General features: G+C 48.8%; 1 protein-coding gene across 2 annotated transcripts in view; it reads right to left on the bottom strand.

Annotated features, from left to right (window-relative positions):
* Positions 1-24803, bottom strand: part of LOC139766109 (uncharacterized) — a 136294-nt gene extending 111491 nt beyond the window's left edge. Inside the window, exon 1 of one of the 2 annotated variants that reach the window (XM_071694303.1) lies at positions 24622-24803. Coding sequence is in view for 1 of the 2 variants with exons in the window: in XM_071694302.1 (XP_071550403.1) it covers positions 7728-7782 (55 nt within the window). In the remaining variant the exon portion in view is untranslated. Of the gene's footprint in view, positions 1-7727; positions 7892-24621 lie in introns of those variants that run through there. The other variant, XM_071694302.1, reaches the window with a different exon arrangement.
* Between the last annotated feature and the right edge of the window lie 642 nt (positions 24804-25445).

Raw genomic sequence — 25445 nt, 5'->3', positions numbered from 1 at the left:
TGAGGCCAGAGAAGTAGCGATACTGGTCTCCAGTGTCACGGTGGAGCGCACTGGCAGGTCTGTAGCAACCATGAGAAAAAATGTAGACATAAAAGTTCTACGGGCATGAAACTCCATCACGGCTCCTCTCCCCCCCTCCCCGCTTTTTACACACACACACGAAGGGAACCTTTGAATTTCTTACGCGAATCCGGGATATATATATATATATATATATATATATATATATATATATATATATATATATATATATATATATATATATATATATATTTTTTTTTTTTTTTTTTTCATACTATTCGCCATTTCCCGCATTAGCGAGGTAGCGCTAAGAACAGAGGACTGGGCCCCCGAGGGAACATCCTCACCTGGCCCCCTTCTCTGTTCCTTCTTTTGGAAAAAAAAAAAAAAAAAAAAAAAAAAAAAAAAAACGAGAGGGGAGGATTTCCAGCCCCCCGCTCCCTTCCCTTTTAGTCGCCTTCTACGACACGCAGGGAATACGTGGGAAGTATTCTTTCTCCCCTATCCCCAGGGATAATATATATATATATATATATATATATATATATATATATATATATATATATATATATATATATATATATATAATTTTTGACGGGGGCCCAAATTTATGATGAGAGAGAGAGAGAGAGAGAGAGAGAGAGAGAGAGAGAGAGAGAGAGAGAGAGAGAGAGAGAGAGAGAGAGAGAGAGAGAGAGAGAGAGAGAGAGTGTATGTGTGTGTGTGTGTGTGTGTGTGTGTGTGTGTGTGTGTGTGTGTGTGTGTGTCGCCTCTCAGTCATACGTAAAGTGGAAGGGCTTGGGACACTGGCCGAGGATGAAGGATGTATACAGTTTGTGGGATGGAGTAAGGGCGTAACTGAGCCAGAATCGTATTTCCTAACCCCACCCTTTGACCGCGGCTGCACAGCCCTTAGGTATAAGAGGTTGACCTTTGACCTGATGTCTCGCGACGGTGCGACATTGGCATGTAAGGGTCGCCGACCTTAGCTTCCGCAATGGTACAATGCGTCCCTTGAGCACGACGGTACGATCTATGCGTTTGATGGCGTTGCCCTTACGGGTCAGGTCAAAGGTCAAGTTATCATAACTAAGGGGTTGTAATGTCATCAATACGAGGCCAGGCACGTCATCAACACGAGGCCAGGCGTGTTATCAACACGAGGCCAGGCATGTTATCAACACGAGGCCAGGCACGTCATCAACACGAGGCCAGGCGTGTTATCAACACGAGGCCAGGCATGTTATCAACACGAGGCCAGGCACGTTATCAACACGAGGCCAGGCATGTTATCAACACGAGGCCAGGCATGTTATCAACACGAGGCCAGGCACGTTATCAACATGAGGCCAGGCACGTTATCAACACGAGGCCAGGCATGTTATCTACACGAGGCCAGGCACGTTATCAACACGAGGCCAGGCACGTTATCAACACGAGGCCAGGCATGTTATCTACACGAGGCCAGGCACGTTATCAACACGAGGCCAGGCATGTTATCAACACGAGGCCAGGCACGTTATCAACACGAGGCCAGGCATGTTATCAACACGAGGCCAGGCACGTTATCAACACGAGGCCAGGCACGTTATCAACACGAGGCCAGGCATGTTATCAACACGAGGCCAGGCATGTTATCAACATGAGGCCAGGCATGTTATCAACACGAGGCCAGGCACGTTATCTACACGAGGCCAGGCATGTTATCAACACGAGGCCAGGCACGTTATCAACACGAGGCCAGGCATGGTATCAACACGAGGCCAGGCATGTTATCAACACGAGGCCAGGCATGTTATCAACACGAGGCCAGGCACGTTATCAACACGAGGCCAGGCATGTTATCAACACGAGGCCAGGCGTGTTATCAACACGAGGCCAGGCACGTCAACAACACGAGGCCAGGCATGTTATCTACACGAGGCCAGGCACGTTATCAACACGAGGCCAGGCATGTTATCAACACGAGGCCAGGCATGTTATCAACACGAGGCCAGGCATGTTATCAACACGAGGCCAGGCACATCATCAACACGAGGCCAGGCATGTTAACAACACGAGGCCAGGCATGTTATCAACACGAGGCCAGGCATGTTATCAACACGAGGCCAGGCATGTTATCAACACGAGGCCAGGCATGTTATCAACACGAGGCCAGGCACATCATCAACACGAGGCCAGGCATGTTACCAACACGAGGCCAGGCACGTTATCAACACGAGGCCAGGCACGTTATCAACACGAGACCAGGCATGGTATCAACACGAGGCCAGGCACGTTATCAACACGAGGCCAGGCATGTTATCAACACGAGGCCAGGCATGTTATCAACACGAGGCCAGGCATGTTATCAACACGAGGCCAGGCATGTTATCAACACGAGGCCAGGCACGTTATCAACACGAGGCCAGGCATGTTATCAACACGAGGCCAGGCATGTTATCAACACGAGGCCAGGCATGTTATCTACACGAAGCCAGGCACGTTATCAACACGAGACCAGGCATGTTATCAACACGAGGCCAGGCATGTTATCAACACGAGGCCAGGCATGTTATCAACACGAGACCAGGCATGTTATCAACACGAGGCCAGGCATGTTATTAACACGAGGCCAGGCATGTTATTAACACGAGGCCAGGCATGTTATCAACACGAGGCCAGGCATGTTATCAACACGAGGCCAGGCACGTCATCAACACGAGGCCAGGCACGTCATCAACACGAGGCCAGGCATGTTATCAACACGAGGCCAGGCATGTTATTAACACGAGGCCAGGCATGTTATCAACACGAGGCCAGGCACGTTATCAACACGAGGCCAGGCATGTTATCAACACGAGGCCAGGCATGTTATTAACACGAGGCCAGGCACGTTATCAACACGAGGCCAGGCATGTTATCTACACGAGGCCAGGCATGTTATCTACACGAGGCCAGGCACGTTATTAACACGAGACCAGGCATGTTATTAACACGAGGCCAGGCACGTTATTAACAGGTGTAACGCAGCATTTGTGACGCGGCTGTCACAATTCTTCTCTCGTTGCTTCAGTTATTGCTGTCGTGTTTTGATAATGTAATTGACCTGCCAATACTGTCTGGTCGTTATCCACACGCCAGGGAGGCACCACACGGGCCTGGCAGGGGAGGCATCAAGCCAGACGGGCCTGGCAAGGGAGGCACCAGGCCACGCGGGCCTTGCAGGGGAGGCACCAGGCCACACGGGCCTGGCAGGGGAGTCATCAAGCCACATGGGCCTGGCAGGGGAGGCACCAGGCCACACGGGCCTGGCAGGGGAGGCATCAGGCCACACGGGCCTGGCAGCGGAGGCACCAGACCACACGGACCTGGCAGGGGAGGCACCAGGCCACACGGGCCTGGCAGGGAAGGCACCAGGCCACACGGGCCTGGCAGGGAAGGCACCAGGCCACACGGGCCTGGCAGGGAAGGCACCAGACCACACGAGCCTGGCAGGGGAGGCACCAGGCCACACGGGCCTAGCAGGGGAGGCACCAGGCCACACGGGCCTGGCAGGGGAGGCATCAAGCCAGACGGGCCTGGCAGGGGAGGCACTATGCCACACGGGCCTGGCAGGGGAGGCACCAGACCACACGGGCCTGGCAGGGGAGGCACCAGGCCACACTGGAGTCTGTATAAACAACACACACATCATCATCATTGTTGTTACACAGTATAATAATAACAACAATTCCTGGTCGTTTGTTTGGACTTCCTCACCGTAGAAGCGTTGGTGCAATCCCAAGTTTTACTTTGGGACGGGACAGCTGCAGGTACGCTCCCAGGGTGGGAGGGACGGAGGGAGGGAGCACTGCCATAGGTAGAAGGTACGCTCCCAGGGTGGGAGGGAGGGGGCGAGTACTGCCATGGGTAGAAGGTACGCTCCCAGGGTGGGAGGGAGGGAGCGAGCACTGCCATGGGTAGAAGGTACGCTCCCAGGGTGGGAGGGAGGGGGCGAGTACTGCCATGGGTAGAAGGTACGCTCCCAGGGTGGGAGGGAGGGAGGGAGCACTGCCACGGGTAGAAGGTACGCTCCCAGGGTGGGAGGGAGGGAGGGAGCACTGCCATGGGTAGAAGGTACGCTCCCAGGGTGGGAGGGAGGAAGCGAGCACTGCCATGGGTAGAAGGTATGCTCCCAGGGTGGGAGGGAGGGAGGGAGCACTGCCATGGGTAGAAGGTACGCTCCCAGGGTGGGAGGGAGGGAGGGAGCACTGCCATGGGTAGAAGGTACGCTCCCAGGGTGGGAGGGAGGGAGGGAGCACTGCCATGGGTAGAAGGTACGCTCCCAGGGTGGGAGGGAGGGAGGGAGCACTGCCATGGGTAGAAGGTACGCTCCCAGGGTGGGAGGGAGGGAGGGAGCACTGCCATGGGTAGAAGGTACGCTCCCAGGGTGGGAGGGAGGGAGCGAGCACTGCCATGGGTAGAAGGTACGCTCCCAGGGTGGGAGGGAGGGAGCGAGCACTGCCATGGGTAGAAGGTACGCTCCCAGGGTGGGAGGGAGGGAGGGAGCACTGCCATGGGTAGAAGGTACGCTCCCAGGGTGGGAGGGAGGGAGGGAGCACTGCCATGGGTAGAAGGTACGCTCCCAGGGTGGGAGGGAGGGAGGGAGCACTGCCATGGGTAGAAGGTACGCTCCCAGGGTGGGAGGGAGGGAGCGAGCACTGCCATGGGTAGAAGGTACGCTCCCAGGGTGGGAGGGAGCGAGCGAGCACTGCCATAGGTAGAAGGTACGCTCCCAGGGTGGGAGGGAGGGGGCGAGTACTGCCATGGGTAGAAGGTATGCTCCCAGGGTGGGAGGGAGGGAGCGAGCACTGCCATGGGTAGAAGGTATGCTCCCAGGGTGGGAGGGAGGGAGCGAGCACTGCCATGGGTAGAAGGTATGCTCCCAGGGTGGGAGGGAGGGAGCGAGCACTGCCATGGGTAGAAGGTATGCTCCCAGGGTGGGAGGGAGGAAGCGAGCACTGCCATGGGTAAGTGTGGTGAGGGGAAGTGAACCGTCATGGTCACAGACGGCGCTGTGAGGGAGGAGTTACCTGGACCATTGTTACTATGGGAGGAGTTACCAGCATCATCGTTACTATGGGAGGAGTTACCAGCACCATCGTTACTGTGGGGGTTACGAGATGGGAGGTTACCAGCACCATCGTTACTGTGGGAGAAGTTACCAGCACCATCGTTACTGTGGGGGTTACGAGGACCATCGTTACGGAGGGAGGAGTTACCAGCACCGTCGTTACTGTGGGGGAGTTACCAGCACCATCGTTACGGAGGGAGGAGTTACCAGCAACATCGTTACCGTGGGAGGAGTCACCAGGATTATCGTTACTGTGGGAGGAGTTACCAGCACCATCGTTACTGTGGGAGGAGTTACCAGCACCATCGTTACTGTGGGAGGAGTTACCAGCACCATCGTTATTGTGGGAGGAGTTACCAGCACCATAGTTACTGTGGGAGGAGTTACCAGGACTACCGTTACTGTGGGAGGAGTTACCAGCACCAACGTTAATGATGAAGGCGGCAGCAAAATCATCGAACCTGTGGGAGGAGGGGGCAATACCCCGTTACTGTGGGAGGGAACAATACCATCGTTACTGTGAGGAGGGAACCGTACCATCGTTACTGTGGGAGGTGAAAGCAGTACCACCATTACTGGGGGAAGGAGTTACCAGGACGAAGGAACCATACCATCGCTACTGTGGGAGGTGGGAGCAGTACCACCATTACTGTGGGAGGAGTTACCAGGACGAGGGAACCATACCATCGTTAATGTGGGAGGTGAGAGCAGTACCACCATTACTGTGGGAGGAGTGACCAGGACGAGGGAACCATACCATCGTTACTGTGGGAGGTGGGAGCAGTACCAACATTACTGTGGGAGGAGTGACCAGGACGAGGGAACCATACCATCGTTACTGTGGGAGGTGGAGCAGTACCACCATTACTGTGGGAGGAGTTACCAGGACCACTGTTACTGTGGGAGTAGTAGCAGAACCATCGTTACTGTGGGAGGAGGCAGAAAGAACCATCATTACTGTGGGAGGAGGTAGTAGTACCACCGTTGTTGTGGGAGGAGGGAGCTGTACCATCTTTACTGTGGGAGGAGGTAGTAGTACCTACGCTGTTGTAGGAGGAGGGAGCAGTACCACCGTTGCTGTGGGAGGAGAAAGAAGTACCATCGTTGCTGTGGGAGAAGGGAGCAGTACCACCGTTGTTGTGGGAGAAGGGAGCAGTATCACCGTTACTGTGGGAGGAGACAGCACTACCATCGTTACTGTGGGAGAAGGGAGTATTGTCATCGTTAATGTGGGAGATGGGAGCAGTACCACTATTATTGTGGGAGGAGGCAGCAGTACCATCATTACTGTGGGAGGTGACAGCACTACCATCGTTACTGTGGGAGAAGGGAGTAGAACCACCGTTGCTATCGTCACTGTGGGAGGAGGCAGCAGGACTATCATTACTGTGGGAGGAAGGATCAGTACCATCGTCACTGTGGGAGAAGGGATGGGAGGAAGCACCAATAACATCGAAGCATTTACATTCCAGGGAGCAAAACATCGTAACCATAGTGTCAGTAATGATACATCAGACGTTGAAGAACGTGAAATACAACCGTGAATAATAATACAATGTCGGAATCGTCAGGGAAATATGAATACAATCGCTGGGCCACATTTCCATCTCTTTGACAGGTACAGTCTCCTAACCTCGTCCAAGACAGAAGCATTATCGCATTTTTAGTATATATATTGCAGACGACCTGGTTACTGGGTGTTGGTTCGTCCAGACGACTCGGTTAACAGAGAGATGACCCAGCGTAGAACTGGTATGAAGATCTTGGCATAAGATGCAAAGTCTGTCGAAGACTCTGGTTGGACTGCATGACTGCCAGACACTGAGGGGCGAGTGAGCGCGGAAAGGAGTGCGTCAAGGCTCTGGAAGCAGGAGCGGTAAACGAGTCTGAGGGATCAAATTTCAAACCCTCCCCTCCCGTCCGTTCCTTCCATTTAACAGTTGTAAAAGACTGGCTGCTGCTGGAGGGTGGGTGAATAGCTGGACGATGAGGAGGAGGAAGAGGAGGAGGAGGAAGAGGGGAAGAGGAGAGACACAAGCTGGATTAACTCGAGTGGGGAGGATGCCTTCCAGCTCAAGCACCCTCGGCGCCCTCCCTACACCCACGGCAATGTACCCACGTCGTCCCTACAGACCAGAGGGTGTTGTACACGAGGGAACATAGACGATTTATTCTATTTATTTACACTCCTATGTGAGGTGTGTTGTACGGCCGTGCAGGCAACGACCAGTGCCTCCCGCTCAACCTACCCGAACCTAAAGTTCAGTTTAGTATCCTGGGAAGACTCAACACCTGGGCATAATCTCCTTAGCAATGCGAGGGCGTCTCGTCTTACACACACACACACACACCAGCGCCTTATATCGGCGTTGGTGTGTTGCAGGTGGCAGAGCGGACGCAACGCCTCGACAATGCACTAGCAGAGCCAAGAATACACTCGTTCTATTTCTGCATTCAGACCTTCGAGGGGATCACGAGGGGAGGGAGAGAGTGGCGGGCGTCTTCCTGTAAAACGCCGCGGGGTGGACAGATCGAAGAAGAATGCTCGCGAAAATTATTCAGTCGATCGAGACCTTAATATCCATCGACGGAAGTAAACAGTGACTTTTACCTGTGAATAGCGGCGAGGAGGCCAGCAGTAGGAGGGCGAAGGGCTGGGTCAACATGGAGACGAGGTCTTACGTTGACGTGGATGGAACAACGCGCGCGAGATGGTCTGCAGAATGGGGAGCGGCCGTCCACCCCTTGTGGCGGTCCGTGACACACTAGCGGGCTGCTTCCAGTCCAGTCCAGCCGCCAGCGTGCGCGCTTCCTACCCTGCCCTCCTGGCGTACGTGCGCGCGTCCGTGCTGCTACCACTCCCATGTGCCACGATAGGGAGAAAAGTAATACGCGTTTGCATATAACGACACAGTGAATTGGTACCCTACATCCTCCCATCCCCTTCGAAATACATCGCTTGGCTATGTAAATATAAATGTTTATACATCAAACGCACGGGACACGTAGGTGATTATCTCTTGCATAACATACATGCATGAGAGGCGTTGACAGTATTGGCAGGTAGGTTTAATTAAAGGTATGCCATCATCACCACGACTCGTCCTCCTCTCCTTGAAAGGCTATTGATCTGCAGGAGCATCGCCCAGGGACCAGTAAGGGTAATAATGCGGTTTTCCAATTATTGAGGGTACGTGTGCGACCGTGCACCCCTACCAGATGTAACGGGAGGAGAGTTATTGTCTTGATGAGTGATTTGTCGACGGAGGGTGATTGCTCCGGGTGCCGTGATGCGCTGGTGAACTGCTATTGTCCAGCGGTATAATGTGACGATGGGATGCGTCACTGAATAACACTTATCTCACATTGTGTTGTGTCGTTTGATTTATTCATGTGCCTCATGGCGAAATGGCCATGAACTATATTGCCCCAGATTGAGATGAACCAAACCTCAATATGTCCGTGGCCTATAACTCCTCTATACAAGCGTGCGACGTTGAACGGCCATTGACCCGCTGTGCGAGGTGCTGATGACTTGTTATCCTCGCAGTATATACAAAGGGATGCAAGCAGAAACAGCTCTGTGGGTCTTTCCCAACCTGTTTGTGACAGTAGAAAAGGCCAGAAACATAGAATGTTTTGGAAACGTTTTAGCTACGGAGGCTGAAATAAAATCAGTCGTGGACTTAAAGATTTGCCATGAATATATGTAAACATAGTTACTGTATGTTCCTTCTACTACTTTGAAAGTCTTACTGAAACTTTTTTCCAAGCTACTTCCACACCGTTTTCATCTATAATATCATCCCAACTTATCCTGTGAAGAACAGTTACTGTATGTTCCTTCTACTACTTTGAAAGTCTTACTGAAACTTTTTCCCAAGCTAATTCCACACCGTTTTCATCTATAATATCATCCCAATTTGTCCTGTGAAGAACAGTTCGATAGTCATTAAAATCTGCTGCTCAAAAGCCTGGTAATTCTTCGCAACTTGGATGGGCCAACATTATACACAATACTGAAAGCTACCTCAGTAGCAATTCGTCAGTGATCACTGGCACCAACCTCTCCCTCGACATTATGGACGAGACCCTAGTTTACAGCTAGAACTACGTCCACTATATTCACGTCACGATTAAGATCCTGAACGTATTGCATTAGGATACCATTAAGCCAGTTAAGGCAGAGCCCTCGTCCGGGGGCTGCTGGAAGAGGGATCCTCCCCATTCGCACAGGTATGTGAAGATCTCCCATTATGTTTGCATCGTGTTCGTTACAATTTGCTGCTAATTGGACACGGGGTCTAGTCTATCCCCGTTGTCTGTGCAGGGGATAGGGCTTGGGAGCTGCAAATTAATCCTAATGCCTTTATCTTACTAAAATCTTTTTTCATTTTCACATCGTAACTCGATAGTATCAGTTGCCACGACACACTCCAACACGGGATTGAGGTACATGTGAATATCAGCAATACACTATGCTACCTGCCGTGTGTCGTCCCTCACTGCTCAGTAGAGTGGACTGTGGCTGTTCGTATGCAGCAGGAAAATCTATATTCTTAACATCTCTCCACGATTCACTGTCACCACTTACGTCATACCTTTCTTCTAATGCCTTGAACGCCGACCAGTTTGTGTTGTATAGAGAACGTATTTGCATAAAACATACTGATAGATATTGAGTTGCCATGAGAAGTACTCTCAGTGGGGTAGGGACATACTGATAGATACTGAGTTGCTATGAGAAGTACTCTCAGTGGGGTAGGGATCTGTTTCAGATCCAAAACACATGAAAAATCTGCCCAAAACGGCAAGAGACATATGAGTGTGACCTGTGACCATATGACTGTAGAAGCGTCGTATGTGTACGTTTTTTATGATTGTCCTGCATTAGAACGTGGCAGCTGTGAGAATGAACAGTTGTCTTACTCGTTAGTTAAAGATTTCCATTCCATAGTATGCTGTGCCGGCGAGCGATCACCCGTCGTCGAGGATGCATCTCTCCTTACATCTCATCACACAGGTTTGAGAATTCATCGCGATCGGGAAATGTTCATTTCTGATGGTTGTTATGCCCAGGTCTTCCTCGAACGCGCACCGTACTCACTCCCCCCGTCGCCTCTAGTGGCCTCTCACCTTCTGCTACCTTCGTCGTATGTTGTCTCAGGTGATCTATATAAACTGGCTGACTCAACATACACACACACACACACCGACGTACCACCAAACACCTCATCTTTACCGTGGTCAGGGTGTGTGGGGGCGACTTGTGTATCTAGTGAGTGCACTGAACAGTTCACACTATGGTGACGTGGCTCATCCTTCTTACACTCCTCCTCCCCACACGCTGCACCACACACGTCACCATTTCTTATACTATTCCCTGGAGGACAAGCAAAATCCCCCTTCCAAGATTTCTGTCCGCCAGAAAAATGTTTTCCTAAGTCCTACCCTCCTGAGTCTTTAGATCCAGTTTCCGTCGCCCAGAACTTGGCTATTGTTTGACAAGGAAGCGCTCTGGGCTGTGATGCCTCGTGTTTCTTCACATGTCTCTCCTTCCCAGCTGGTGCTTGTCTCGTGCAGCACCGGCAGCAGAGCTGGTGACAGACAGCTTCAGCCAACAACGCTTCTCTTGCTCGCCATCATACAGCGCCCCTCCTCGCTGCTCCTTTCATCCCTTCATGGGTACGAGATGAAGACACCGCAGAACACCTCGTCGATTCCCCGTTCCTCAATTGGCTCGACTCACACGCCAGGGGTGGGCGTAGTCCCTTAATGGCACCAGACCTGGCAACACCAAAGACGCCGTCAGAGTGGAGTAATCTTCTTGAAAAGCATGTCGTTAGCAGCACCCCCGGTACGTAGGGAGGTCCCTAGTAATGTTCCAGGCTTTCCAAAGTATCTGAAAGTACTGCCATATAATACGGTCTGGAGCACTGCCATATAATACGGTCTGGAGCACTGCTATACAATACGGTCTGGAGCACTGCTATACAATACGGTCTGGAGCACTGCTATACAATACGGTCTGGAGCACTGCTATACAATACGGTCTGGAGCACTGCTATACAATACGGTCTGGAGCACTGCTATACAATACGGTCTGGGTGGGGCATTTACCTCACTGCCTCCTAAGTTGTGGAGGGTCTGGGATGGCGAGGGACTGCCACCGTGCGTGGTGAGGAGGCGGGTGTCTCACGGTAGCTGGAGCAGGTGGTTGCGCACCTCGCCCAGCCTCAACACGCCACCCACGCCCGTCCAGGGGCACTGCCGACCCACCATGTAAACATGACCCGGTGTATCTAAGATAATCGTAACACAATTAGATATTACGAACACCTTGTTAGAGTGGGACTTTCTATTCTCGGCATAGGTGTAACTTTAGTTCAAAGTTTCGTATCTCTTTAAGAAATTAATTGCGACTTGTGTCATTAGTGCAATGTACGTTTGTATTGTATACATCAGAACCCTGATCACTTAAACTTAGATGTAGCGGTAAGTGCAAGAGATGGCGTTACCGGACTCCACCTGCTTGTGTTTACGCCAACCTCAGCGAGGTTGCACCGCTGGAGTACAATCTCGTCTTACAAGTTTTCACTCCGTAGGAATCCATCCTTTCCCTGCTACTAATTGTAGCGCAGCCTTGTAGCTGCACGATTCCCTTGAGAAGGGGCCCTTAGGTGTATACTACTACTACTACTACTACTACTACTACTACTACTACTACTACTACCACTACTACTACTACCACTACTACAGGTAGCCTTGTTATAAACCATTAGGCTTCTGTTTTCTGTCCTTCTCATGTATTCCCATTACTACTGCTACTACTATTATCATTACTATTACTATTACTTCTGATAATATTAATAATGATAATGATTTTAAGATAATGCACACAGACCCTGAACACAGGTATCGTTAAAGCTGCCTGTGTTGTGTAGATAGCTGGCTGTATAGCTAAGGAGGCGGACGCGAGGGTAGCGAGCGAGCGGGCGGTAAAAACAAGACCGCTGAGGATGGACTGTGGTGGAGGCTGCTGAAAGGGAGTGAACTGTACCAGACATTGGTCGTCACACACGAGGGGTGACTTACGATTAGTTAGAAGTTAGTTTGATTACTCAGAGTTAGAAGTCCTGAAAGGCGAGTGAGTGGCGACCACATAGTTTAGGTGTGACAGTGGGAGGAACAGGGAGGCGGGCATCCAGCAGGTGTGGAGACCGTGCCAGTGAGTAGAGGTCGTGTGTCATATGGTACTAAGGGGACGCCTCGAGACTCTGTACTTCCTGACATTGCCAATTACACTCCCTAAGGAACCACACTGACCCCCTCACACACACACACACACACACACACACACACACACACTACCGTAAGACTCTGTAAAAAGGAAGGAAATAATATTGAATCACTTGTATAAGTTTTATATAATTATTTTTGAGATTCGGTTTTTTAATTACTCATTTCAGAAAAAGGGGTCAATAACCAGTTGAAGCTTTCGTGCGTATGTCTTAACTACGTACGAAGATATTTTTGCCACAAGTTGTCCAAAAAAAAGAGAATGGGGTGGTTTTACTCAAGATAATTGACATTACTTGTGTTGCCGTCTGGAACAATGCCAGCGAGCGGTTCCCTCGTCCATTTGGTAGAGAGTTTGGGGCCACACTAGCATGGTCCATGCTCAACGACCCATTCATAAAAGTAATGACCATCCAACAGGCTGTGTTGGGTTCAGGGCCCCGGGCCTTGGTCAGGTTGGGGGTTGGGTTGGCCGACTGTAATATAAATGGGGAAATGTTGGCCGCACTGGTTGGCCCTCACAGGCCAATTAGTCGATGTTGTGATACAAATTGCTCAGCTGACCCTGAAATCAGTGAACTGTTTTATTGACAGGTTTTGACGCTGGGGTTTATATTTTGTGTAAAAGTTAAATCCTCCGGGTATTTGAAAAAAGGTTATGCTCTCTTTTAGTGTAATTTAATTGGAACTTAAATAAAAAAAAACCAGGTATTACAGTGGGGCCTAGACCTGTGTATCAGAAATGGTGATGACTAGTGTGTGTGTGTGTGGTATGTGTGCCTGTGTGGAGTGTGGTGTTGGTGTGTGGTTTGGTGTGCTGTGTGGTGTGGTGTGATGTGTGTGGTGTGGTGTGGTATGTGATGTGTGGTGTGGTATGTGATGTGTGGTGTGGTATGTGACGTGTGGTATGGTGTGATGTGTGTGGCATGGTGTGTGGTGTGTGTGGTGTGGTGTGATGTGTGTGTTGTGGTGTATGGTGTGGTGTGGTGTGGTGCGATGTTTGTGGTGTGTGATGTGTGTGATATGTTGTGTGGTGTGGTGTGTGATGTGTGTGGTGTGGTGTGTGATGTGTGTGGTTTGGTGTGGTGTGTGATGTGTGTAGTGTGGTAAGCTAGAGAATGTCAGTAGCACATCACACTCCGTCACAAGCAGCAGATCAAAGATTTCGTTTCTCCTTGTTCTAGTTAATTTTCATTACAAAAATGTTTTCAACTTGCTTTGTTGTACCCATGATTAGCGCTTTGTCATCCTTACTATACAGCTCTCCCTCCACCGTACCAGAGGTACGCCAGACACCTTCTCCTCCTTCTCCTCCTCCTGCAGGTGGATGGGTTCCTTGTAGTGTCACGTCCTGAGGAGTCATGTATGTACGTACGCCTCTCCGTCACCATAACCTCCACTGCATCTTAGAAACTCCATCTTACACACATAGTTAAGTCTGCCTCCAAAATAAAAAAAGAACGAGAAGTCCATTTCAGATGACGAAAATTCTCCTTTACTAGAGAGTTGATTCGACTATACAAAGGACTGATCCTTCCTTGTATAGGGTTTTTGCTGTCATACTTAGCAGAATGAGAGGAGAATACGCGGATTAAAAGTCCCTTTCTTCCGTTGCATTGTTGGCTCTCTTTCCCACTTCGACAGATGTTTCTTCAGTCTCTGTTACCAAGAACTGGTTGTTTCCATGGCAGCTCATTTAGCTAGACCACGTAATAATCGGCAAGCCACAGGCGTCACACGATTACTCTGTGGTCGACGGGAACTCAAGGCTGAGCCGTTGTGCCGTTGCGACGTCTGCTTCGTTCCTTACACCGCTCAACTTTGGAACTCTTTTTGTACCTTCTCCTAACTTTACTAAGGGCTACGACCTCCCTTTTCTCCAACGCCTCGAAAATTCTTCGATCACTTTACTTCCTCAGCACTTAACTTACTTAGATGAGGACGTGTGTCCGTGACTGGAGCCGTTGCTAACAAAAAGTAAGGATCGACTTCGAAGCACCACGTTCACCATAACTTTGTCACCTGATCACTGTAGCTCTGTGATGGTACAAATGGTGTTGAGTGTCCCAATGTATTGTATGGTGTTGCATACTGGGCGGGATATTGTACCACAAGAAAAATGTGGCCAGTTCAATTTCAGCTTTGGAAAACGGTAATAAGATCCTGCGATTTGATCTGTTGGCAGCTGTTAGACCAGAAGACAGCCTCCTGTTGTGGAAATATCTACCACCATCGACAGTACGACCCTTGAACACGACGGCACGACCCTTGAATATGATGGTGCGACCCTTGAACACGACGGCACGACCCTTGAATATGATGGTGCGACCCTTGAACACGACGGCACGACCCTTGAATATGATGGTGCGACCCTTGAACACGACGGCACGACCCTTGAATATGATGGTGCGACCCTTGAACACGGCGGCACGACCCTTGAATATGATGGTGCGACCCTTGAACACGACGGTACGACTCTTGAATATGATGGTGCGACCCTTGAACACGACGGTACGACCCTTGACTATGATGGTGCGACCCTTGAACACGACGGTACGACCCTTGGACATGATGGTGCGACCCTTGAGCACGACGGCACGACCCTTGAATATGATGGTGCGACCCTTGAACACGACGGTACAACCCTTGAATATGATGGTGCGACCCTTGAACACGACGGCACGACCCTTGAATATGATGGTCCAACCCTTGAACACGACGACACGACCCTTGAACATGATGGTGCAACCCTTGAGCACGACGGTACGACCCTTGAACACTACGGTGCGACCCTTGAACACGACGGTACGACCCTTGAACACGACAATGCTCAGGGGTCGCACCGTCGTGCACAAGGGGTTAAATCAGTTGTCTTTTGTCTGTCTACTTTTCCATTGTATTCCTCCCTGACACCTGCCTCTTAGGCGCGCGCGCGCGCGCACACACACACACACACACACACACACACACACACACACACACACACACACAGAATAACCCGTTATCAGTGAATATTGTCATGAGGTCATGCGATGGTGTAGCTAAAGGTATTTCAACACCCTTGCTGTTCATGGAATGTGTTCATGTGAGAGAATTGTTATTTGTTTGTTTGTTTTTCACTGTATAAATGTTTGCTAAATAGCTGTGTGTATATACAGGTGAGCTTTTGTATAGATTTCTTCAAATTCTGTCTATGTGATATTGTCGTGTTATAGAAATTATAGCAGTGTAGGTAGATATCACGTCATGCATGGAGGCTAGTCACGTCATGCAAGGAACCCAGTCACGTCATGCAAGGAGCCTGGTCACGTCATGCAAAGAGCCTAGCCACATCATGCAAGAGCCTAGTCACGTCATGCAAGGAGTCTAGGAGCATAATGACTCAGAAACCTTGGCCCCTCCACCGTCAGATATGCTCCGCCGCTCCTGCCGGAAGTCTTATAACGTGTGTGTGTGTGTGTGTGTGTGTGTGTGTGTGTGTGTGCATGCAAATGACAACAAAGGAGTCTCTTGCAGATCCTTGTCCTGCTGAGAGCGGCCCCTCACCCTTGTCTCGTATCCTCAGACATAAACGCCAGGGGTTCCTCTGTGTGTGTGTGTGTGTGTGTGTGTTTGCTCCAGCGGGAGCCCCGAGTTCCAGTCCACTCCCTCACTCCTCCTCCTCCTCCTCCTCCTCCCTTTACCTGACGATATTGTGAGGGAGTTAGAGCATCCTCATCCCTCACAAGGAGCACAGACGTACCAACCTGCAGTGCCACATGGTGTCATGGACCGCGAGGAGCACAGACATGCCTCCCTGCAGTGCCACATGGTGTCATGGACCGCGAGGAGCACAGACATGCCTACCTGCGGTGCCACATGGTGTCATGGACCGCGAGGAGCACAGACATGCCTCCCTGCAGTGCCACATGGTGTCATGGACCGCGAGGAGCACAGACATGCCTCCCTGCAGTGCCACATGGTGTCATGGACCGCGAGGAGCACAGACATGCCTCCCTGCGGTGTCACATGGTGTCATGGACCGCGAGGAGCACAGACATGCCTCCCTGCAGTGCCACATGGTGTCATGGACCGCGAGGAGCACAGACATGCCTCCCTGCAGTGCCACATGGTGTCATGGACCGCGAGGAGCACAGACATGCCTCCCTGCGGTGCCACATGGTGTCATGGACAGCGAGGAGCAGAGACGTGCCTCCCTGCAGTGCCACATGGTGTCATGGACCGCGAGGAGCACAGACGTGCCTCCCTGCAGTGCCACAGTGCCGTGTCGCGTGACCTTTGAGAAATGTTATCCTCCCTCCTGGGCACTGCGGACATATACCTAAGAACACTGCACCCTGGGTGTTGCTGGGGAGTGTAGGGCAACACCTGGATGGTCTGGCAACACTTGGTACAGTGTTGCTGGTTGTCCAGGATCACGTATGTGGTCTGGCAACATGACATGTCCTCTAATGAAACGTCATGCACTCTATGTTCCTGACGTCATGCACTCTATGTTCCTGACGTCATGCACTCTATGTTCCTGACGTCATGCACTCTATGTTCCTGACGTCATGCACTCTATGTTCCTAACGTCATGCACTCTATGTTCCTAACGTCATGCACTCTATGTTCCTGACGTCATGCACTCTATGTTCCTGACGTCATGCATTCTATGTTCCTGACGTCATGCGCTCTATGTTCCTGACGTCATGCACTCTACGTTCCTGACGTCATGCACTCTATGTTCCTGACGTCATGCACTCTATGTTCCTGACGTCATGCGCTCTATGTTCCTGACGTCATGGACATTTCAAACTGTAGACATTTACTGAAACCTTCGCTGTAGGGGTGGCTGCTGTAGGCTACAGCTGACCCTCTCTCTGAAGCTCCTGAATTTCAGAATATGTGGAAGGATGTGGTGGGAATGACCAGTTGAAAGAAAAAGGACGAAAAACATTTTGAATGTGTTTTTTTTTTTTTTCCCTGCTGCACTCGTGCAGTTTTGAGAGCGAGGTTTATGTAAAGAACTCCTGGAAAACGATCAAGGCTGGTCATAACAGTGGAGCAGCAGAGGTAGAACCATAACAGGAGGTGGTCAAGTCATAATGATCAGAGCTGTTGGTACGAACAACCCTGTCACAACACTGTTCACGGTCGCCTTCATGTACACACAGCTTGACTATGGTCATGTATGTAGATACTGTGTATGGTCGTGTATGTAGGTACGGTGTATGGTTGTGTATGTAGTGACACTGTGTATGGTCATGTATGTAGCTACTGTGTATGGTCGTGTATGTAGGTACGGTGTATGGTCGTGTATGTAGTGACACTGTGTATGGTCGTGTATGTAGATACTGTGTATGGTCGTGTATGTAGGTACGGTGTATGGTCGTGTATGTAGTGACACTGTGTATGGTCATGTATGTAGATACTGTGTATGGTCGTGTATGTAGGTACGGTGTATGGTCGTGTATGTAGTGACACTGTGTATGGTCGTGTATGTAGCTACTGTGTATGGTCGTGTATGTAGGTACGGTGTATGGTCGTGTATGTAGTGACACTGTGTATGGTCATGTATGTAGATACTGTGTATGGTCGTGTATGTAGGTACGGTGTATGGTCGTGTATGTAGTGACACTGTGTATGAGTGGCTATGCGGAGGGGCCATTCTGTGAATGACGTTATGACAATTACTGAATTCCAGGCTTCCAGATGTTGCACACACAGTTTGATACGTCTTTCATACCGCCCTTACCTCTGCCTGGACCGTGTCCTTGAGGTGCGTAAGTCGTTTGAGCGTCATGTAGGTCTACTTAGAACGTGTACGGCTTCTCAGTATCGTCCGTCTCTTTCCAGAGCCAAGTACTGTACGTATTTCCAGGATTAAGTGCCTCACTCCAGAGTCATTGGCGTTTTTGCAGTCGAGAACATCTTTCCATTATTTCCCTAAGGCCATGTCCTACGTCACACGGGTCTTTCCAGGACCATGGACGTCTTTCCAGCATCATGTAAGTATTCAAAGAGGCATGTACGTCTTTCGAAAGATATGTAGGGTTTTCCTATGACCATGAGCGTGTTCTTCCAGTCCCGTGAGTCCTTTCCAGGATCATGTGAATCCAGGGCCGTGTGCACGTTCAGTCGTGTGAGTCTCCCACTCCACATGGCCACCAGTGTAATGTATGGTATCACACCCAGCAGCTGGGTGCCGCTTCGTGCTCCTCAACCACCACAGTGTACCACAGCAAGGATTGGCCAAGGGGTCGTCCAGCGTACGCCCGCTAGTCCATCTGATGGGACAGAGTGAGTGATGGCGTTGCTGGATTACGTGTTTACTGCTGAGGCTCTTGGTCTTCGGCTGCTAGAGGGGTTGGGGGAGGTTGTCCTGTGACCAAGGGTCCAGCAGCTGATATAATTTTTTCTTTTCCGCTGGGCGCTTGATTCTCTCTTAATCATGAAAGTTCGACCCTCCAGCACGAAGCGGTCTATAGTCCTCGAACAACACGACAGAACGACCCTTCGATCACGACGGCTTAGACCCTTGAGCACGACGGAATGACCCTTAAGTACGACGATAGCGATCCCTTAGGCCTGAGGGCTGGGCCGGTGTCAGACTTAACCCTCATAGGGTCGAGGTCGGAGGTTAGGTCGTACACCGTCGTGCTCCTGGGTCGTATCGCCTTACCCAAGGAAATAATTACCTTTGATAGTGTGAGATTACTTAAGTTACTTTAGTTATTTCTTCAGATGTTAAATCGAGTAGTTCTGACCGAAATTATAACTGTAGTCTTAGTAATATAGTAATTATATATACTCAGAAGCGTCGCGGTAATCTAGACTACATTTAATACAGACGAAGGCTCTGCCTTTATTGATAATGACTTTGTTTACTTCGTTCTGAGACGATGCTTTCGACGTTGCCAAACGAACCATGTATGCAAATCGCCCTCACCTAGAATGTGTGTGTGTGTGTGTGTGTGTGTGTGTGTGTGTGTGTGTGTGTGTGTTGCATGTCGGTTGGCCACATCCCCGTGGGAGTGATGATAGAGGCATATGAACTGCAAAGTAAATAAAGGGAAGTCATCACTCGCCTCTGTATGCCCTGGTCACATGTAGGTTTAAATCAGGAGACCCGTAGCGTTATACACGGACCGAGCCTCAATCCACACTACAATGCCCTCCTACTGTTTAATTGCGCTATGTCAAACACGGGCTCGAGGAGTTACTGCCCGCTACTCTGCAGGGGGAGGTGGGTAACAGCCTAAGCCAGTCGGTTTGAATAAGGAAATGGTCACAAAAATCCAGCCGAAACGGGCTTGGAGAATCTTCGTAAATGATAAGCAGTTCAGATGTCAGGAAAAGATATGTCGATGTTTATCAGTTCGAGGAGAGACGTATGGGAAGACTCGAAGGTCATAGCAGTAGCGGGATGATAATATTCGATGGCTACGAAATCGTGCAAAAAGAAATCGATAAGATTACGGAAGGGGAAGAGGGAGTGGTGGGTGGGTGTGACACAGACACCACCTCCCTAGTCACTGAATGGTGTGTGTGTGTGTGTGTGTGTGTGTGTGTGTGTGTGTGTGTGTGTGTGTGTGTGACACAGATACCACCTCTCCAGTCACTGAGTGGTGGGTGGGTGGGTGTGTGACACAGACGCCACCGCCCAGTCACTGAGTGGTGTGTGTGTGTGTGTGTGTGTGTGTGTGTGTGTGTGTGACACAGATACCACCTCCCAGTCACTGAGTGGTGGGTGGGTGGGTGAGTGTGTGACACAGACACAACCTCCCAGTCACTGAGTGGTGGGTGGGTGTGTGTGTGACACAGACATTGACTCGCTATACAACGCAACAGTTTCCCCATCAACATTCAATGATGTGTTCTTTAAAGTTACCCCTCGTCTGTGGCCCTCAGACATTCCCATTTTCCTCTCGTTCTCTGGTGAACAGACACAGTTCATAGTCGACCATAACCTACATTTGAGAGATGTTAACATTTTGCTGTGCCGCCATTATTCTATGGTCCTATAGTCATATCCAAGTGTCATAGAGTTCTGTTCAATTGTTGCTTCATAAAGTTGCCGCATATGATACAAAATTGTAGTAATTCACATACACACACGAGGAAAGACAGAAACTTTAAGTTATCCACTGCCATAACCAATGATACAGTGAGCATTATATCTTTAGTAATGGCTTCAAATACTGTCGAAAGCCTGGAGCTTCTGTGTTTACTTTTCTGGCTAGCTGTCTGGCTACCCTATAAACTTGGTGAATCGCGGAACCATTGACGGATTTGGCTGAGCATATCCTCCGCTGGGTGTCTGAAAGGTACATTAGAAAGTCCTCTCATTCTCTCATTCCTTCAGGATACTTTCACCAAGTGCCAATATATTTTTGCCGTCGGAAGACCCAAGCGAAGGCCAGGCCTGTGGCAAACTTGTCAGGTTGTCCCCAGGCGAAAGTGCGAGTCCCTTCAGTTCACCCCGTCAACCACAGGCAAAGTTTGGCCAGAGGCGGAGTATAGTTGTTGCCTCGATGTACCGAGTCAATTCATTTGCTAAAGTGTGTGTGTGTATGTTGGGGGAGTGAGGCAATGTGCCAATCCCAGGGCTGAGGTGTGGCATGGGCCACGCCCATGGAGGAAGGTGAGGAGGCGACAGGAGAGAATCGTGAGGGACAATACTGCTGATGGTATAAGGGGAGGAAGTCCCTTCATCAGTGGCGACAACGATGGAGTGTTCGGAGAGGAAGATATGCAGCAGGGAGGAGAAAGGACATCAGATAAACCAGAGCAAGGAAGCTTCGAAAGTAGACTCACGCCAGACCCTGTCAGGTGCTTTGAAGCTGTCGAGGACCACAGCATAACAATAGGTTCACTAAAGTCCCTGAGAGAGGAGGACATGCGTTAGTTCACACAGGAGACATCATCAGTTGACCTCCTACTGCAAGTGCCATGCTAGTGATCAGAGAGAAGGAGATGGGGTTGTAAGTGTTTGAGAAGGTATGAGGTAAAAGGAGAGTTTCAAAGACTTTGGAGATGAGGAAGATCTCGTGGAAGAATGCATATGGGATCTCATCCCAGCCAAGATAAGTTCCTCTATACTTTCATCACAATGTACAGGATCCCGTTACGAGGGGGTCGGGGACAGAGGGTGGGCATAAACCAATTAGAAACGAGACAAATAGGATTGTGGTTGGAGGACTCCCAAGGGAGTGAAATAGTGTATGTATAGTGGAAGGGTTCAGAAGTGAGAGAGGTAAAGTGTGTTGAGTGGTCGTTATGGTCGGGACTCGTGTTAAATGTGTTATGGTTTGTTCTAAATTGTCAAGGAGGATAAGAGGAAGGACTTCGACTCCACCAGGGTTATCCAGGTTACTAACTAACCAGTCCTCTGTAGCATGTACAGAAATCCCCTGCACAGAGAACTTCAGTACGTGGATGTGAATAGAACAAGTCAGGTACTCGAAAAGTTTTACATGGGGGGAAATTAGAAGCTCTGGCGGTGGGTGGAGTGGGGGAGAAATCCGAATCACAACTGCAGAGTTTTAGGGGATAGAGAACTTTTGAGATTGGTGGCTTCAAACTTTGGACACTCAAGATCCAGGAGGCGAGCATTTGGTAGTTTTTTTTTTTCCTTTATTAGATAGGCACCGTGACGCATTCACGGGCTGCACAGGGTCGAGGGCATTGGCTCGAATTCTGGTTTACGGCAATCGGTCCAAAGTCAACCCAGCTGTTCATCCACCCCTAGGGTACCTGGCTCAGGTACTTCTCCGTTACAGTCATTGGCACCGTCATGCAGTACGCAGGGATGACCACAAAAATGCGATCGCTAAACATTGTCATGAAAATGATCACCCTGGCCATAGATCTTGAAAATCCCGTTATTCTATACCCCTCTGCTGATTATGCCACACGTAACGTCATTGAATCTGTCTTAATTGCTAACACTAATAACTTTGATTTGTCCCCAGGCAATTTTAAAGCCCATCCTAGCATTAACCATATCGTTATGAGAGAATTGACAAAGCACTAAACATAAAATAAAGTTGTTCAAGACACACCCAGCTACCCAGGTCAACCCCCGCCACGTGACCCCCCTTAATCACTCTCCCTTACAACGGTTACAACCAGACAAAGCGGACAGTGGTTGGTCTGTACTGATTGGTGCTGGACGGCGGGACTCAAGTGTGATGTTGGGATTTAAATAACTTTGTTAAGTACTGGTACCTGATGATGAAGTGGATTGTCTCCACGAAACATGTCGTGCCACATGTATAGAAAAATTACATTTTAAATGAAATTGTATGAACTACTGAAGTGCTATTTCACCTTTAGGCTATCATCACGGACAAGTGTAATTATCATATATATATATATATATATATATATATATATATATATATATATATATATATATATATATATATATATATCTTTATACTATTCGCCATTTCCCGCGTTAGCGAGGTAGCGTTAAGAACAGAGGACTGGGCCTTTGAGGGAATATCCTCATCTGGCCCCCTTCTCTGTTCCTTCTTTGGGGAAAAAAATAACCTAAAAAAACTATAAAACAAGAGGGGAGGATTTCCAGCCCCCCGCTCCCTTCCTTTTTAGTCGCCTTCTACGACACGCAGGGAATACGTGGGATGTATTCTTTCTCCCCTATCCCCAGGGATAATATATATATATATATATATATATATATATATATATATATATATATATATGTATAACCTAGACATATTGATATATGAACCAGTCTGAACATATGACACTATAACTTTGCTAAGATAACCTGCAAAATTCTGGGAGTAGCATAAGTGAATTAGTGAAAAGAAAAAACGATATATGCACAAATAAAACTATCGTACAATTTCCCACCTCCTGTTCTAGAAAATATTAAGAAGACAATATAAATCGTCTGCATCCTTGCCCTCCATAAATATGCTGGCGACATTTTGGACACTTATTAAACCAGTAATGACTTAATTCCCTCTGATTACCTTGTTTTCAAATTACCTACGACGGTTGTCAATCATACCACGTGACTGAACTGTCTGGTGGATTTAATTATGAAATTATACTGAAAGATAATCGTTCTATTATGAATTGGAGTTGATTTATCATACAACGTAAACAACGAAAACATGAAAACAGATTTGAAAATTACGCCAGCGAAAACCCTCGCTTGTTTAACCCATTATTTTTACCAGTCTCAATTACAGCCTTCGTAGATCTTATTTTCTTTTTTTTTTTTTACACCTTCTTGAAGATTTACATTTTAAACGAAAAATCTTATCCACATAAACAAGTGTCGTCAAACAGTCTGGCAGGAGAGTTTGGCTTCTCCATAACTACATATCGCTACGCTGTGATTGAAGGGCTGAATTGGACGCTTGTGGAATTCAATTCAAACTTTCCGATAGTACAGGGAAATACGGGGTTAAGTGTAGTTCTTATGGAATTAAGACATAAACGCTCAGAGTTGTCAGCATTCATAAGCGGATCTGGAATGCAGCAGCAACAGCTATATTTAACGATTATACTTCTAATGTAACTAGTATGTTCCAGTCAGCTCTTACTCTAGCGATTAACTATATGAATATAATTATGGTAATGCTTTCCTCTTGCATCAGTTCATTGGTGGATTTATCAGTTATTCGTACAAAAGTTGTAATCATCAAAATCCCCCTCATGTCATCATTTGAACTGAACTATTTACTGACGTATTTACATCCAATCCCCAATTATCATGACACTCGTTCTCATTCCACCTGTATTGAAGGGCACAACATAGTCCAATCTCCCTCCACGTAGAAGGGTGTAGCCTCATCATTACCCAATATTCTAACATCATCAAACTCCCTTATAATATGTACCCATCTTCTGCCATTAATATTGCTGGGTCTTACATTACCCCAAACTTCATGTCTTGCATTGATATCACCAAGATACAGGCATTAGTATATAAACACTCTGTCATATCATCAATATCCAGACTGTGAGGATGTATATAAATACATATTAACAATACATATAAATCTTCCTTGGAGGTATTTATCACTGTACTATCTCCAGCCTTCTGTCCCCCCCCCCCTTCCCCTCCATCCATCTATCTATGTTTACAAGGACTAGCAATTACATTATGACTGCCCTCTACCTTTATCCTAAGTGCCCAAATGAAATACTGCACGATACACAACAGAAAGTATGTTATTTACCTTATCTTCTGGACCAGTTTTCAGTGCAGCCCTTGTATCAGTTCTTGTCACCTTCAACGTGTCATTCTGTTCCATTTTCTTCTCCCACACGTTCTCAGTGGAAGGTAACGTTGTATTGTCCATCACTCCCTTTCCCGTTGCTGCACTTCGCCCATGGTCTGCCATTGGGATCCGCGCACCTGTGGTCTTCGTACTGCAAATTGGTGAACCTACATTATGCGCACTGCCACAATAACACAACAGGACGGCGCAACACGTTGCCCACACTTTATTATATTATTATATTATAAGGTATTAACTTTATGATATTTCCACATTCCACTGAATTATTATGATTCTTTTCCACAGTAACGACAACAATATTCACTTTGGCATTTTCCAGGCCATATGGCCCCACTTACAGCACTTGTAAACACAAAACAGATGTTCAGTGAACTTTGCAATTCTTCTGTACCTTATTCCAGAGATGAACATCTGTGGAACGTCTCCCATCATCAAAACTGTCCCTTGGTTCCTCTTTTCATCCCGGATTTCATGTCGTTTTGCCCACACGAATCGTGTGTGTTTACATCACCTCCTCAAACCCTGGCGTCGTCAGAAACTTTACTGCTTCATCCCCAGCCACATTGGATTGATTACGTCCTTCTTTTTAAGCAGGGGTTAAAAGCTCTTTTCATGCTGCCTTCCCAGCTTACCAGCTCACAGCAACAGTTCACATAGTCATACGTTAGTCACTTGGTAGCTTCAACCTTCCTGGCTCCTACCTGAGCTGTTCCCCCACCACCCCGGGTCGCTGTTCGCTGCTCGTCTCACTGCTTCTGTCA

This window comes from Panulirus ornatus, chromosome 57 (genome assembly GCF_036320965.1).
Source record: "Panulirus ornatus isolate Po-2019 chromosome 57, ASM3632096v1, whole genome shotgun sequence".
In the NCBI taxonomy this organism is placed as follows: domain Eukaryota; kingdom Metazoa; phylum Arthropoda; class Malacostraca; order Decapoda; family Palinuridae; genus Panulirus; species Panulirus ornatus.
The sequence above is the reverse complement of the archived record's forward strand: the minus strand, read 5'-3'. Positions and strand labels throughout refer to the sequence as shown.